The following is a 17,325-nucleotide window of genomic DNA, read 5'->3' on the forward strand; positions in this document are numbered from 1 at the left end:
AGACTTGCAAAGATGATGCTTTGTTGTCTAGCAGAGTCTAAGAGAGCTTTGTGAATTAGGCCCCATGTCTACTCTGACCAGCTCATGATGGAAACCATAAATACAAATTACATAACATCTGATAAGTCACATAGTTCAAGGAATAAACCGTCATATTGTATTATTCCACAGCCTTTTTGGTTCCGAGAGAATCCTACCTCTCAGTGCTAATATATAACATTTTTAATTCTTGTTTTTTATTTGTTAATTTTTAAAACATTTTCCTATATAGCACTTTATAAATAGTGACCTAATCCATGTTCATTTTATTAGTGGTCCTTTTGGAGGAAGGAAGAAAATGGTTTATTTAACGACGCACTCAACACATTTTATTTATGGTTATATGGCGTCAGACATATGGTTAAAGACCACACAGATATTCAGGGAGGAAATACGCTGTCACCACTTCATGGGTTACTCTTTTCTATTAGCAGCAAGGGATCTTTTATATGTACCATCCCACAGACAGGATAACACATATCATGGCCTTTGATGTACCAGTCGTGGTGCACTGGCTGGAGCAAGAAATAGCCCAATGGACCCACTGACGGGGATCGATTCCAAACCAACCACACATCAAGTGAGCGCTTTACCACTGGGCTACGTCTTGCCCCTGGTCCTTTTGATTACTGGTTTTCCCCTAAAAAAAATTCAACACTCAAACAGTGATTTTTAAACTTAAACTTGTTTTATACTCGACAAAATGAATTAAAGGCACGTAGACTTCTTGGTCAGTTTTTGCTAGTGTTATATTATATTACCATGTTTTGATGACAAATGATTTTTAAACATTGTTCAAGTACATTTTGATCAGTGATGCATGAAACAATTGTGCACAGTGTAGGTTTTTCAAATTTTGTGCAATATAAAATGCTAAAAATATCTAGTCCATTGATTAATTTTGTTGAGTATATTAAGACTGCTACACTGAATCTAATGACCATATAACAATATAAATAAAAGTGGATATACACTTAATTTGCTAAATGTTAGTAAAAATACCACTGCTCATAACATTTAATGTCCAGTCAAATTTTGTGTTATATGCAAAAGAAATATACCTTAATTGTCCATCATTGCTATCAGTGTACAGTACCTCTTTAGCTTCATCAATTAATTTGATCATTCCAGACAGGAGAACTGCATCAAACATCTTGAACTTTACTACATCACAACTGGAAAGTAAAAGAATTGGAAATAAAAAGTACAGATGACCTAAAGCCATCAAGTTCTAAAATATTATCAAACAAAACATAATATGGCTGGTTATTTCAGTGATGTTATTGCCACATTATTAACCATATTGAAAGAAATCAACTAAAACTACCATTGGTTTATATTGAGACAAAATAAAATAGGGTGCACTTAATACTGTAGACCAAATTTCAGTCACTATTAGCATTGTAAAGTGGAAATGAATGCCAGTGATGTGAGACTGAATGTCAGTAACATAGTCAATTGAGGCTTTTGGTTACAATCACTCTCTTCTGTTAGTGTTGGTGTGATCCCTTATTTTTTTCCATCAGTATTTATCAACAATATGTTTTTAAAAAATACACTTTCCCAGTGAATAGGAGAGCTGTAGCCTTTAACAACAGTTACAGAGTAATGGTGAGAATGGAGCAACATCCAAATGTCTCTGTTGCACACATATGAATAATCTTTATACTGCATCATATTTATAAGTAACTTTGGACAATTCTTGGTTTTGAACAGCAATTTACAAATAAGACATACACCATTTGACACTGGTAACTGACAGTAAATGTACGCTTTTAATTGTGACAATGCTTGTGTGGAACTATGGCAGTATTATTGTTTTACTGTTACAGACGTTTATGACAGTGTTAATTTTTAACACTCACCATGTTATTATAATGAATAATAATACATTAAATATTTATGTGGATATGCAACCTTTAAAAAAAAAAAAAATGTTTTACCAACCTGAAACAAATATGGTGCACAAACTGTACTGCCATATTTCTTAGTTTCTGGTTAGGATTGGTACCGAACAAACAGTCAAACACCACCTGTAGATAAAACACAGTTATCTTAAACTATACTGACAGAGCAGATAAATGAAAACATGATGCAGATTTGTATACAATCAGATCCATATCCCCAAAATAATACAATTAAAGTTTCAGCTGTCATTCAACAATTTACCAAACTGAATTTTAGAAAAATCTATATGTTTTACAAACTAATCAAACAGAAAATCGCCAACTACATCTTTTTTTTAAATGTTGTGCTATCGAGTTAGAATAACCAAACATTGCCAAATCTCTAATACTTGTTTTGATCCAGCTCACACCTTGTTAAATTATGTTTTGCAAAAAATAAAATTTTATGTGCAAATAATTTCTTCTTACAGTTAGCCACAGATCCAAGTTTCAGTCTGTGAAAATAACTCCAAGTTACAATAAAGTGAAACAAGAGTCTGTGATGCTGAAACAGGCAAATATCCTCTAAAGTTTTACTAGAGTTCAACTCTATGACCGTTCCTTCTTGGAGGTATGTGCATTTTTAGAACTATGAAAAATGCATTACAAACACCGGAATAACAAGGAACACTTCAGATGTACAGAAATTAATAATTTAAACAATAAAATCTAAGTAATGCCTGTTTGCAATTATCAAAAATGACTCCATGAGTAAAAAATATGCAGTTATGTTTTACAACAAGTGTCTGTAACTTTAAGAACACAACACTGAATAGTACTAGCCCTCATTAAACATAATATACAAAGGTTACAACCTGAATGCATGCTGGGAATGTGTTGGCTGCTTCAGTGGACTTGAGGAAGATAGGAAAAATCTTTAATCTGATCCGAGTGCATGCTGGAGCTCTCCGCTGGTCGGCCTTTACTTCCTGCAAACAAAGTGACAAGCGGCCAAATATCAATAGAAACATCAATTGGGTCATTATGTCACACTCGTGATTTTTTTAAACTATTAATATCAGTAGACCCTCAGTATAAAATATGTATTTTTAACCATGTGTTGTAAAATATTATGTTTAACATAGCAGGGCTATTGTGGCACTAAAACATTCATTTAAGGCGTGTTAAAACATAGAACTGATACCCTTCATAGTAAACCGGTTTGATTTTTACCTAGTTTTGTGTCCATCTTCTACATTTGGCATATCAGCTACACCTACTGCCATTTATGAGAATCTTTTGACAAAACTCTTCAAAAAGAAATTTTTTTTACCAAAAGAAAGTTGATTGATATACTTTCTTAAAAAATAAAATAAATTAAAAAACCCACACCATTATCAACATTCGAAAAAATCTCATATGCTGTTATTTGTATTTAAGCTAATAGAGTATTTGCTGAGATATAACTATTATCCAAACCTTGCCCTTCACTATAACAGTTCCTTGGAACACATGGAAGAGCTTGTTGATTATTTCACGTGAATTCCAGTCAATGCTTCTGAAAACAAAAAAAATTAACAATGTTATTTTCAAGTTATTAACTGTTATTAGAGTTATTAGCATTATATAACAGACAAAAAGGTTTATATTATCCATATCATTATAATTTAGAACACTGTTGGCCATAACAAGATTGTGTAAATATGTGCAGCTTTTTTTTAATAACACAACAATCCCAAAAATGTAAGATGAAAAATGTCAGAATTCAGCAGATTCACAAAGGATTCTTGTCGACCAGAAATTGTTCTGAAAACTATGGCATCATTCCCATCAACTTTTAATTTTGACTGAAAATGTTGTTTAGAATTCAGTTACAGCAATTACATTTACGGCTATATGGCGTCAGACATACGGTTAAGGACCACACAGATTTTGAGAGGAAACCCGCTGTCGCCACTACATGGGCTACTCTTTCCGATTAGCAGCAAGGGATCTTTTATTTGCACTTCCCACAGGCAGGATAGCACAGACCATGGCCTTTGTTGAACCAGTTAGGGATCACTGGTCAGTGCAAGTGGTTTACACCTACCCATTGAGCCTTGCGGAGCACTCACTCAGGGTTTGGAGTCGGTATCTGGATTAAAAATCCCATGCCTCGACTGGGATCCGAACCCAATACCTACCAGCCTGTAGACCGATGGCCTAACCACGACGCCACCGAGGCCGGTCAAAACCTATTTCTGTTTCTTAACAAGATTCGTTTCATGGCCTAAAAATGAGTCTGGTTTTTATTTGGTCTAACCACTACACCACTGAGGCCGACCCTTAGCATGTGAATTTACAATATCAATATGGTAATATCTTAAATGGCTCCCCATAATCTAAGTTAGGGAACAATTAATCACTCCCCTCATTTTGTTTTCACAGCGAGGTCTGCAGCTAATAACACTCACCCTGTGATTCTCTTCAACTCCATGTCAGCTTGTGTGGCAACACTAGAATACAGTAAATAAAAACAATGTGAACACAATTTTTTTTTTAATCTCCTTTTGAAAATGTGAGAACATAATACATGTATGGTAGTAATTTATTGATCAGTCACACTTGTTTTTAAAGACCACAGTGTGAAAATAAAAAGATACTGGGAGGCTATTTAAAAAATGGATTTATATTTTCACAATTATCTCCCTTTATTAATTAACTAATTTTCAGAACCAGCTACAAGATATACCATGTAAATAAATAAAAATACTGTAGCATGATTATAACACAAGCATCTTTGTATCCAAACAGCATTCCACTGGTTAAAATATCAGAATCCTCTTTCAATAAATCCCATACAATGGACATTATTTGGCAAGTTAGATGGTCCTATTTGAAAAATTACTTTGTAAATGTCTTTATAACTGTGGCATCTCTCAAAGTTACTTTCCGTTCATGTCAGTTTGAAATTAGAGTCTGCATTTATGTTGAGCTAGAACTGTCAAATCATCACAGGTCGACAACCTCTCTAAGGGTTGAAAATACCCAATACATTCTGATGATCTTTATTTTCTGGTAAATGCTATCTTATCTGTAACATATACATTTCAATATCTGCTTCATAATTGCCTAAAGCTGCTAATTATTAGGTAGTGCAAAATGTTGAAAGCTATTATAGGTTTTTTTTACTATTATCTTAAACATTACTTACACTTCTTGACATAAATTATAAATTTTGGTAATTAAACGTGTTTCTGGTTGTCCTGGTGTCTGCAGTAGCTCAAAATTAATTTTGTGTTTAACAATAAAAAGTATGTACCTCAGAAACTCAGTGGCTCTAACAGTGGCTTTAACAACACATTCCATCTGTCAGTTACCTGTGTCTGGTGTCGGAAGATGCAATCACATAATGACACACAATGTCGTGTTCAGGGAAAATGTTGGCACCGAGGAAATTAACAATGCCCAGTTTGGCCTTCTCCAACGCATCCGGCGTGAACGGATTTTCTCTCAGCCTCTTGAATGCGTGTTCACTTAGACCAGGGGGAGGCTTGATGGGTGGGGCTCTAGACGCTGGGGCTGAGGCTGATCTCTGTGACTGGCTGTCAGATTCGGTCCTTTCTATCGTGGCTACATGTGAACTGAAACATGATGATAAACTTACACGTGAACTGAAACATGATAAACCATACACATGAACTGAAACATGATGATAAACCATACACGTGAACTGAAACATGATGATAAACCATACACATGAACTGAAACATGATGATAAACCATACACGTGAACTGAAACATGATGATAAACCATACACGTGAACTGAAACATGATGATAAACCATACATGTGAACTGAAACATGATGATAAACCATACACGTGAACTGAAACATGATAAACCAGCAAATTAAATAACATGATTTCTCAGAGAAAAAAATACATTATAACAGACGATTTAGTGCTGTTTATTTTTGTTTCAGATTTTTTTTTTCACTCAGCAAATAGAACTATTTAAAGAATTACCTTGGAAAGTGAACAAATAAATAAATAATGTTTTTAGAAAACTTGGATCATTTTCTCTTTTAGGGATACTTAGCCTGACCTCAAACAAATGGAATTCCCCCTCTCGATAATTGACTGGTCCAAGGATATCATAACAGCCAATGGGATGGTTTAAAATCTTCCAATGAGTCCTCTGCTTCCTGTTCCTGTCACATGAGATGCTGCTCAGTGGAAAGATGGAAGCTTCAATCATGTGACCAGAACAAGAAGCAGAGGATTTATTGCAAAAATTTTGCCATCCCATTGGCTGTTAGGATGTTTGGACCAGTTTACTATCATATGGGTAAAATGCAATCTGTTTGAGGTCAGGCTAAGTTGAAAATAAAATGTAGTAATATTGCAAATAGTGAGACCAACGGTTTTGACAGTCTCTATATATTAAAGTTTGAAAAAACAGGAAAATGTTACAGAGAATAACAACAAAATTATATTTTTTCACAGATGTGGTCAAATATACACTGTTTTCAAAACTCTAGCATTGTGGGTACCTGTATGTAAGAAGAAGGACATCCAGCATGTAATCTAAAAGAAGTTTGCTGATTTTCGGCTTATCTCCAAAACCAAATTTAGCGCTGCGCTCCTCCACGTTCTGTGGCATTTTCAAGTGTTGGAGGGCGGGAATCAGCAACTGAAGTATACTGAAACAGAACACATACTGGTTTATAAGCTACTTGATTACCAGGATAAATATGTATTTAAAATCAATTACATTATGTCTAAAACACTGATTGGTAACACAAATTAGTTTGTTTTATCTAAAAGTCTCTTCTCCCATGTCTGACAGCTCCACATAAAAACCAAAGAAATAAAGCACTGTGGATACCATATTAAAATACATACACATGCAAGAAATATAAGCTTGTACAATTCTGTCTTCTAAATCATTTCAATTTGTTCAATCCTACACCAATCCAACCAAAAAGCATTAAATACTAAATATCATCCAAAGAACTCAACAAGATTTACCACTGTCCCTAACAAAAAAATATTTTTAAAAATTTAAGCAGAATATATATGAAATTTACACATCAGTGACTCTTCACTTAGGTGGAGGCTAAATAACAGTTCTATATTTCATGCAGACTGTTGTACAAAGATATAATACATGAAAGGTCTCATACCCAGTTTAGTTTCTATGAACCGAATCATTCTTCATTTTTTAACCCAGTGAAGTGTAACTTTATTTTATCCTCATCCTAGTCAGATGCATATGCTAATATTTTTAACCCAGTGAAGTGTAACTTTATTTTATCCTCATCCTAGTCAGATGCATATGCTTATAAAATATTTAATGTCCAACTTACAATCTTATCAAAATGTCCCACATACCTCTGTCTGACATCTCACAGGCAATGTGTTTTATTTGTTTCTGCTGTTTTTTCATTCGTTTATTCATTAATTTTAACTACCCATTGGGCTATTTCTCATTCCAGCCAGTGCTCCACAACTGGTGTAACAAAGGCTGTGGTATGTACTATCCTGTCTGTGGGATGGTGCATATAACATTCCTTACTGTTAATCGAAAAGATTAGTCCATGAAGTGGCGACAGCAGGTTTCCTCTCTCAACCATATGTCCGAAGCCTTATAACCGTAAATAACATGTGTGGAGTGTGTCGCTATATAAAACATTTCCTTCCTTCATTTTAACTATTACCTGTCTTGGTGTTGCAGAGGTCTGCCATCGAGACAGTTAACGAGTATTGGAAGCAGCTCGGCTTGTTTTTCGGGAGAAAGTCGTGGATAGCCCATCTTAATATACAGTATCGTAAAATTCTGAAAACAAACATAAGAAAATCACTGCTGGGCTAGCTCCGGGTGATCAGAAAATTTTGCCAAATTATTTCAAAAATGCAAAACCTAAAGCTATTTCCCAAAAAAAAAATTCGCCAAATTAAAATAATTTGGTGATGGCAGAGCTAGCCCTGCACTGGTTCGTTTAATACAACACAAACATAAAACACCAGCATGACCCATGACAACAATTAAAGTATATTACTTGTATATGCACAATGAAAAGGAAAAAGGACACACTGGCATGACCAGAAATGCAATAGTTATAAAAATAGTCAAATATTTTTAGCAAGAAGTAAACATATTGGAATTTTATTTATTAAAAAAATCTACACTGGCCAACCTCACCCTCTGCTAAAAAAACTAATAAATAAAAATTTAAAAAAAAAACCCACCCCAAACCAAACCAAACTTGCCACAATGGCTACAAACTCAGCAGTCTATTCACAAAAACAGCTAAAAATAAACAATTCAATGTGCACGTCTTACTGTAAGAAATGGCGTGGCCTGTGGATCCTGGTACTGAGTCATCAATGCTTCCACCGGCAGCTGAACCTTCGGTCTGCTCTTCAAACGCTTGTTCACATGGACAAGCAACTCCATCACCTAAAATATGAGAAAATTTTCTCCCTTGAAACAAAATTCAATAAATGACTATATGTGATGAGGCTAACACAAAAAAAGAATTGTCAGACATGACCTGCCCAACTCTATTACCTAAATTTACCCAATAGTACATGTACTAGTAAAATAACAAATATTACAAGTTTACCTCTAATTCCAGTTTTTAAGAGTCCCTGAGACTCACTCATTTGGAGAAATAGTAGTATATACAGAAAAACCTTACAATGTTTTTGTTTTTTTTAATCTTGAATTCATTTGACTCGAAGTGCTGGCAGAAATACCTTTTTTCTGATTCCATCTTCTTGACTGTTTAGTTTAATAAGAACGGGTGTAAGGAACTTTCCTAAGGCTTTTTCAAGCTGTTCATCTGTTTCTGCTGATCCAATTCGTAGAAACACTCGTTCAACTAGGACTGAAATATATAGAAAAATATAATGAATAGAGAAATATAAAACAAACTACAGGCACTGCAAGATACAATCAACAATTACAACATAACACAAGTCTGTAAATGTTACATTTGAATGGTTTCATTATTTTTCACGGTATCATACATGTATTATACTGTGTGTACTGTAATTACTGAATCATATTCAGTGTTGCATATTAAAGTATCATCCAGACATGACAATCACTCCCCTGAGACTAGTTCAAGGAGAGTAATTTTTAGCTCCATTTGCATGTGAATGTATATGGGAATAATAAGATTATTATGAATACAAACTAACTTTACAAAAAGATAGCAAAGTTTGAATTAAACCTTCCCATAGTGTTGATAATCTGTTGGAATTTCATCACCAACCACTGGTAACGGTTTCTGCCAGAGGGAAAAATGGGTATGACGCCATACCCAAATTTGTTTGCAGATTATTTTTTAAAAGTTAACCGTTTAACAAAATTAATTACAATAATCATTACTGTATAATTTTCTTAGCACCAACTCTAAACTTAACCCATTTTCTTTCTGGGGGAGCCCCCCCCCCCCCCCCCCCCCCCCCCCCCCCACCCCCTGTTGACTGTGGTTGCATTCAATTCCATAGCGCCATACCCAAAAATTTCCTTCTGGCAAAAACACTGCTGGTTATATAATTAGATGACCCCAACTGACTAATTTTCAATTATACAATCAGTTACAATTATATAACTCTACAAGAATTTGAATTATTATATCCATGCATTTATTGTTGTGTTAATCTGGATAGATCCTGCAAATCACTCATTTTATCTTTAATAGTAATACAGTAACTTATTCAGTATCGGTATTCTTTTAAACAAACAAAGCCCAGCATATTTATTAATTTAAAGCAATTGCATAACCTAAACTGTAGGACTGGCCTCGGTGGTGTCGTGGTTAAGCCACTGGACATAAGGCTAGTTGGTACTGAGTTTGCAGTTTCTGTAACAATTGATTATGGACTTTTATAGCTCAAGCCTCATCCCTTATTGATATGTTGTAGGGGAGGGCTAGAGGTGACATGAAGAAACCAGATGCCTCAATGCAAAACGAACCTGCCCTGCACTTTCTTGTGGTGACACAGAGCAAAGTGTGTGCCCACGTGACATGTCGGTACTGGTTAACAGGTAAATTTAATGTCATGAAGCTCTGTGGCATCAGATTTAGGATTTTTTTTTTTTTTTTTAGATATAAGCGGACTACCATTTGTTCATTGATTGCCGAAGTACTACACACAGTCCTCTGTAGCCCTTCCATAAAACATATTAACCTTCTGAGTACTGCAGGCGAGATGCCCGACGTCACGTCAGTCGATATACTGTACACTGTATACAGTGCATTCCCCAATTCATATTTCCCACCGTTTTGCACACGACACTCACCGGAAATGGAAATATAATTAAAGAAATGTAGTTTTTTTTCAAAATGGTGGCTTTTGTTTTGATTTTTTCAATTGAAAATACCTTGAAATTTTGAGTTCAAAAAGTGGTTTTCGGCAAGTATTTTCGCTTGACAACAATGGCGGCACATGGTGGTCATTTTCAGGGATCGATAGCTGATTGTGACAGCTAATTTGATAATAAATTTGATCGTTTTACCAACAACGAAAATTACCAAATATTGCAATATGAATCGTAGTTCGGGTTTAAAAAAAAATTCTGGTAAAAAACCCACTGTTATCGGGAATAATGCACATAAATACTGGACAGCTGGCCACAAATGCCCGTAAGTAAACGCAACTTTTTCTATTTTTTGCCTAATTTTAATCACCATTAGCCGATCTAAAATAATAAAAATTACAAAAAAAAGACACGAAAATCATACTTACAGATTCATATATGAACTTTATTTCATGTATTTATAAAACATTTAAGTGAATATATATGAGTAAAAATTATAAACTTGTACCCACTCAAGGTGGTTTTTGTTAAAAATTAATCCAGTAGTCTAAAGGTTAAGAAGGGGAGGACTAGAGGTTACTCAAGCTAGGATTTTTATAACCAATCATCACATCTGTAGTGCCCAACCAATGAATTTGACAAATTAAAATCAATCATTCGAACATCACAAAAATTTACTGATTGTTTCTTTATTAAGTTGACGCATACTCTAGTGAAGGTGAGCGAGCTGTTGATCACTCTCCTAAAATGGTGTTAGACGAGCAATCACATAAAAAAAAAAGTGGAGTGATCACACTTGCCTTTCCTGGAGCTAAAACTGCAAGCCGTTGCCTAAGTAACAGTGCTGTCAAGTCTTACGCATTCGGCGTGAAACTCACGCATTTGAACGTTGTGTCACGCTCTCACGCCGGTACATGATCTTCTCTCGCATTTTAAACATTATAGCAAAAATATATATATATATATATATACATATATATATGTTTTGTTGTTCATTCGATCTCAACGACCGACAAACAAGCCTGCGAAATCTGACCGGCCCGGTTAGGCATTATACGGCATTAAAATCATATAATAGGTGTCCACGTTGTTTATTGGTCAGAATCTCGAACCGTGACCAATTGTCAGCACGCTTATTTCCTGCGCCGGTTTATTCAAAGCGAGCGGACCAGACAAAACTTCACTCCCTGCAAAAGTTCCAACTTGTGAGCTCTAAAATAGTAAAGCTGACTTTGACAGGGTCTTCTGTTCCTGGAGTATAAACTGAAGTGTTGGCTAATGTTTCCATTACAATACAGTAATTAGCGTTGCTCTGCTCGATATTGCAGCTTTAACTACAACTGAACTGCTTCAGTGCTTAGCCTTATCATTTATGCCCACTCAGTTGCCGAAAAGTGGATAAAAAGCACAATTATGTGACAATATTCTAAAAACAAAACATTTAGGGCCTATATAAAGTTTCCATTTTAAAAAATAAAATAAAACGCACTGCGTTCATCCTGACTGGAAGCCGACCCTGCCATTTGGAACGTGTATTGACGAATCTTTTAAAGTTTATGTTTAAACGGGAGTTTGGCTATGACTTGTGTTTTGCACTGAAATAAACAAAAATAAAATTAAAATTGTGGATTGACAGAGTGTGCGAAATAAGGCTAATAAATAATTTTGAATACTATATTTAAAAGATATATCCTAATATTAAAAAGGGGAAAAATAGAGAAAAAGATCAAATACGGTTTGAAACACACTATATGTGATTTACACGTTCAATTTATGTACACTACTTTATGAGACCAAAACGAGGACTACTGTTATGTAACGTTTATTTTAAAGACGCAATCTCGCGTATAAATTTGTTTGTATTTAACCATTCAGAATATATCATCCACATATTTTCCCCCTTGTAACACACTATTGTCCTTTGAAAAGTTAAAGTTTGTTTTGTTTAACAATTAATCATCGGCTATTGGATGTCAAACATTGGTCATTTTTTAAAGTAAACTCTCTACATTTTTCTATTACTATTAGGAGCAAGGGATATTTATATGTATTTCCCTACAGACAAGACAGCACATGCCATGCTTTGATAAACCAGAGAATGTGGCCACTGGGGCACACAAAACTCAGGTGAGTGCTCCAGATAATGACTGAGGGCTCTAGATCACGCCACACACGAGTTTATTAAGATCTATAATCCAGTACTTGTTTGTATTTTATCCTCTGCTTTTTTTTCTGTGTTTGTTGTTTGTTTTTGGTTGTTTGGTTTTTTTCGGGGGTTGTTGTTGTTGTTTTTTCGGTGGATTTGGGGGTTGTTGATATTTTGTTTTAGGGTGGGTGGGTTTTGGTTTGGTATTTTATGTTTGTTGTTTTGGTGGTTTTGTGTTTGTGTGTGTGTGTGTGTGTGTGTGTGTGTGTGTGTGTGTGTGTGTGTGTGTGTTTTTTGTTTTTTTGTTGTTTTTTTTTTGGTGTTGTTTTTTTGCTTTTGGGGGGTTTGTTGGGGGGGGGTTGTTATGGGGGAGGAAACGGTTTCAACGATCAGCATTCGTATAATATTTTAATTTCCATTTTATATGTACTAATATAATTTGATTGACAGTTGTCGTAAAGAAATACGCAATATAATTTCAGATATAATTTGGTCAAAGATAAACATATAATATGACTTATACAATAAATGAAATGTTAATTTCGAGCAATATTTGTTTTTAATAGATAACAAGATTTTACGACTATCGTGTATAACAAGATTGGAGGAGGCCGATTTTATTCGGAACACATCGGTCGATTACGGATCGCAGTTCCTCAAAATTTTTGTTGTGCCCTGTACTCGGACCCAGAAGTATGAATGTTGCTTTCGCTTCCGCTTCCTTACCATGAGGATATTGAAATAGTCAGACTGGAAAGTAAAACTAATAGGTGTTCAAATTCAAGCATCAATGTTGAATAGTTCAGCTTCAAAGACATCAGGTATACTTTGCATGAAATACTGGAAGGTGCAGTTTGGGGTGGGGCAGGGGCATACAACAATTACGTAACAGTGTAGAAGGAAAAGGGTAACATGGAAAATGGAAGGAATATTTGTTTAAAAACTGCTTTCTTAGTTTTGGCACTGTCAACAGTAACAGAGAGGAAACCTGCTGCCACCACTTCACTGGCAAATTACCAATAATGCAGCACGGCATTGTTTTATGCACTTGCCTATAAACAGGACAGTACATACCGTGGCCTTTGATGTACCAGATGTAGGGCTCTGGTTGAGACAGGGAAAATAACTGAGTCCATAGTCTGGCATAGAGCCGGGTGATTGATTCTGCAACCCATCACACCTCATGCAAGGACTTGTGTCACTGCATGAGCTAAATCTCACCCTGAGTATCATGGGATGCGTCATGGAACATTATGGGGGAGGGAAGGATTGTTTGTTAAGAGTTACGTCTCCTGTTCATATATATTTATAAAGTTAAAATCAGCAATTCATTGCTGTTTTGAAATGATTTTCTATCTAATTTAGTTCTTACCAAGGAGATGGCCTCATAAGTTATGTTTTCAGTTAGCCAAACAATCAAAACTAATTAAAATTTTAATCCAATAATATTCAAAGGAGAGGACAAAGGGGGTTCAAGTGCCCCTTTTTTAACAATTTGTTTACAGTTTTCATTTCACAAATGTGAAGCATTTATTGAAGAGTTATTTTCAATAGTTGGACTATGTTCCCTTTTGTCCTACCCTAAAATATTTCCTGTGTCCACCCTTGATATTGGTTAAATTAAATTATATGATAGTGACAGGGTAGGTGGGGGAAGAGGTATTAATGAGCATTTCATAATTTTAGAGGGGTGGAGTACACTTTTTGCATACATAATTGTTCAATGGCCCCTTAATAATTACTTTTCACAGCAATACAGAGTTTGAATGTGATATTAAATGTTTTCCAGCTCTGCCAAAATTTGCTAATTGTAAATTTTAAAAGCAATTGGCAAATTTTATTTTTATTTGGCGATATAAATTGATGTTAATATTGATAATTTGCTAAAAAAAAAATAATAATAACTTGGTTTCTAATGAAGAAAATATCATCAAGTGCATGTGCTAGTCTTTGAAAATTAGTCAAAGTGTTCGCTGGTCACTTTCATCAGTATCCTGTGTCCGGTCATGTGATCACATACTAATTGTTTCCTCTGAGCAACCAATGGAATTCAAAGCACTACAGTTACATTGACAGAAATATTAATTTCATTAGTTTTCTATCCATTTTTAATGTATTAATTATTATGTCTTTAATTAGTGTTGCTGAGCTCTGTGACACTAACTTAGTTTTTAAGATCATATAAAAATTTATTAGGTCGTATATATTATGAAATATGGTTCAGTTTCCACATGTCATTACTTTATATGAGTTATTGTTATACAAAAATCAATGGGTCTGCACAGTCCATTTTGAAATAATTTGAGGAGAATACTAAGGTTATATACATGGTATATATTAATTAACATACAGAACATATAAAGTATTGTTAAATTTTGAAAGCTGTGATTGATTAAACAGTGCTGTGGTGTCATTAAACATTCCTTTCCTTTAATGTCGCTGAATACATTAGTATTGTAATGCATTATATAAGGTGGGACGAATAATTAATAAAACATTTGGTACAGTCACATGTTTTTCCTTTTCATAAATACTTAAATATTCTCTTTACCATATCATTATATAATTAGTTGATGGTATCAGTAATTTTTTTAGAACATGTACGGTAGTGACATATGACAGTCATGGGACCTGTAACCAGAAGTCAGTTGAATGTTAAGGTATGTGGGCTTGCACTGCAGGTCACACATACTGTTTAATACCACTGACAGCAGACAGTGGAGATGACTGAAGTGTGTCCTAATCTGATGACACTGATTATCATAAGAGGGTAACATCACTGTTAACAGGTAATCATAGGTTTCATAATGTGTATCAGTAATGCATGAGGAAAAGGCGGATATTGCTAGGATAAGACATCCAAAAATTGTAAAGAATGACAGATGTGATGGATCATACTGATTTAAAAAAAAAAAAATCCCTTACAAATGAATATGCATATACTGCAACGACCCAGGAAAACTGGGTGTCTGGTAAATGGTCAATTTACTAATGAAGGCAAAAGATCACCAACAAATGTTCAACTTCATCAACGTTTATTAATAATTAATTGATTTTAACAGGTTAACAACTTGTTGAATGTATATGTATATGTCTCCCTTAGTAATTAAATAATCAATAATAGCTATATACTAACACTAAATTATTCCAGGGCTAAATAACTAACAATATATTCTACTCAATGTATTTAACAAGTCAGGTGATGACCTTAAAAGACTTGAGTTCAATCATCTACTAATCTATAACTAATTAATTAACGAACTCGACAGACTGAGTCTAAAAAAATACAGATAATGAATTTTGTACTCAAAAATCCACCAACGCTTCACTAGAAAAATACTGTAGTTTACAAACAATATCTCAAGTTGTTTATGACAAAATACTATAGTGTTATCGGAAATAGAATAAAAATTATTTTCGTCGATTATTTCTTACATATTGAACCGAAAAGTAAATCTTTTGTAAATATCTATTTAATTATAGTCTACCTAATTTAGCATTTACTTGTTTTTGCTCTCATTGATGTACAAGGTGGTGTTTACTCTTGAAATTAAAATTTTGGTCAACATAAAAAATATGATGTCAATTTCATTGCTGTTACAATATGTGAGTGACCCTTTTTGATGATGGTTTACCCCTATTCCTCTCCAAAACAAAATATTTGTAGACATTTATAAGTAACTTTTGAGCAAAACTGTCACGAACCATTTTGAGCTTGTGATCTATTTTCCGGTATTAAAGGTGCTATCTCAAAGTTGCATTATGACAGCTATTGCAAATCATGTTTTTATTAAATTTTGCTTTAACATTTAAAGACTACACCTTTAACTATATGCCCATAAATGATTATAGGAAATGATTTTATCTACTAATAGAAAATACATTTTTATTGGAGAATCTTTATCACAAACAGATGCATACATATAACTTCTGATGTAGCACCTTTAAGTGATTGCAAGATTGTGTAAATTTCTACGGTATTTATATTGAATTTATATTCATTAAATATGCTGGTCATAATTAATAATTTATGCTGCAGTTCAAAATAATCAGTTATCTTGCAGTTATAAATTAAAAGTTTGTTTAAGGGTAAATGAAACTGACACATCCATCAAGCTGTGTTATAGTCTGTTCTAATAAAGGTCACAAATCTCCTGTCTACGGACATCTTTATTTTAATTTCAAGAGTAAACACCACCTTGTACATCAGTGAAAGCCCAAACAAGTAAAGGCTAAATTAGGTAGAGTATCATTAAATAGGTATTTACAAAATAGTTACTTTTCAGTTTAATATGAAAGAAATGATTGACGAAAATCATTTTAATTCTATTTCTGACACTACTTTAGTGCACTTGCACTTACTTCACTAGTACAAAACAATACAAACAATCCGTTTACATGCATAAGCCTCATGTGTGCACACTCTGTTCTTGTAATTGAACTTGTCAAATAAATATCCACAATACCCGGGACCTACACCTTTATGTGCTGGGTATTGCTTACTCTATTCCCAAACTTAATTAGAAAGAAATGTTTTATTTAACGACGCACTCAACACATTTTATTTACGGTTATATGGCGTCAGACATATAGTTAAGGACCACACAGATTTTAAAGAGGAAACCCGCTGTCGCCACTACATGGGCTACTCTTTCCGATTAGCAGCAAGAGATCTTTTATTTGCACTTCCCACAGGCAGGATAGCACAAACTATCGCCTTTGTTGAACCAGTTATGGATCACTGGTCAGTGCAAGTGGTTTACACCTACCCATTGAGCCTTGCGGAGCACTCACTCAGGGTTTGGAGTCGGTATCTGGATTAAAAATCCCATGCCTCGACTGGGATCCGAACCCAATACCTACCAGCCTGTAGACCGATGGCCTAACCACGACGCCACCGAGGCCGGTCAAAACCTATTTCTATTCTTAACAAGATTCG

The 17,325-nt window shown here is 34.5% G+C and overlaps 2 protein-coding genes across 3 annotated transcripts in view; one reads left to right on the forward strand and one right to left on the reverse strand.

The window, feature by feature from the left end:
- LOC121374259 (proteasome adapter and scaffold protein ECM29-like) overlaps nucleotides 1–11,834 on the reverse strand; it is a 58,757-nt gene extending 46,923 nt beyond the window's left edge. The window contains exons 1-11 of the mRNA XM_041501287.1: nucleotides 11,730–11,834; nucleotides 8,668–8,798; nucleotides 8,252–8,368; nucleotides 7,626–7,744; nucleotides 6,459–6,608; nucleotides 5,285–5,548; nucleotides 4,379–4,420; nucleotides 3,405–3,483; nucleotides 2,801–2,914; nucleotides 1,987–2,072; nucleotides 1,136–1,214 (exon numbers count right to left, since the gene is read on the reverse strand). Of these exons, the coding sequence (XP_041357221.1) occupies nucleotides 1,136–1,214; nucleotides 1,987–2,072; nucleotides 2,801–2,914; nucleotides 3,405–3,483; nucleotides 4,379–4,420; nucleotides 5,285–5,548; nucleotides 6,459–6,608; nucleotides 7,626–7,744; nucleotides 8,252–8,368; nucleotides 8,668–8,798; nucleotides 11,730–11,763 (1,215 nt within the window). The 5' untranslated portion in view covers nucleotides 11,764–11,834. The remainder of the gene's footprint in view (nucleotides 1–1,135; nucleotides 1,215–1,986; nucleotides 2,073–2,800; nucleotides 2,915–3,404; nucleotides 3,484–4,378; nucleotides 4,421–5,284; nucleotides 5,549–6,458; nucleotides 6,609–7,625; nucleotides 7,745–8,251; nucleotides 8,369–8,667; nucleotides 8,799–11,729) is intronic.
- Nucleotides 11,835–13,028: 1,194 nt separating this feature from the next.
- The window catches only part of LOC121375696 (mucolipin-3-like), a 40,591-nt gene continuing 36,294 nt past the window's right edge, over nucleotides 13,029–17,325 (forward strand). Inside the window, exon 1 of one of the 2 annotated variants that reach the window (XM_041503287.1) lies at nucleotides 13,029–13,207. In XM_041503287.1, the coding sequence (XP_041359221.1) occupies nucleotides 13,177–13,207 (31 nt within the window). In that variant the 5' untranslated portion in view covers nucleotides 13,029–13,176. Of the gene's footprint in view, nucleotides 13,208–15,058; nucleotides 15,176–17,325 lie in introns of those variants that run through there. The other variant, XM_041503288.1, reaches the window with a different exon arrangement.

This window comes from Gigantopelta aegis, chromosome 6, assembly GCF_016097555.1.
Source record: "Gigantopelta aegis isolate Gae_Host chromosome 6, Gae_host_genome, whole genome shotgun sequence".
Taxonomy (NCBI): domain Eukaryota; kingdom Metazoa; phylum Mollusca; class Gastropoda; order Neomphalida; family Peltospiridae; genus Gigantopelta; species Gigantopelta aegis.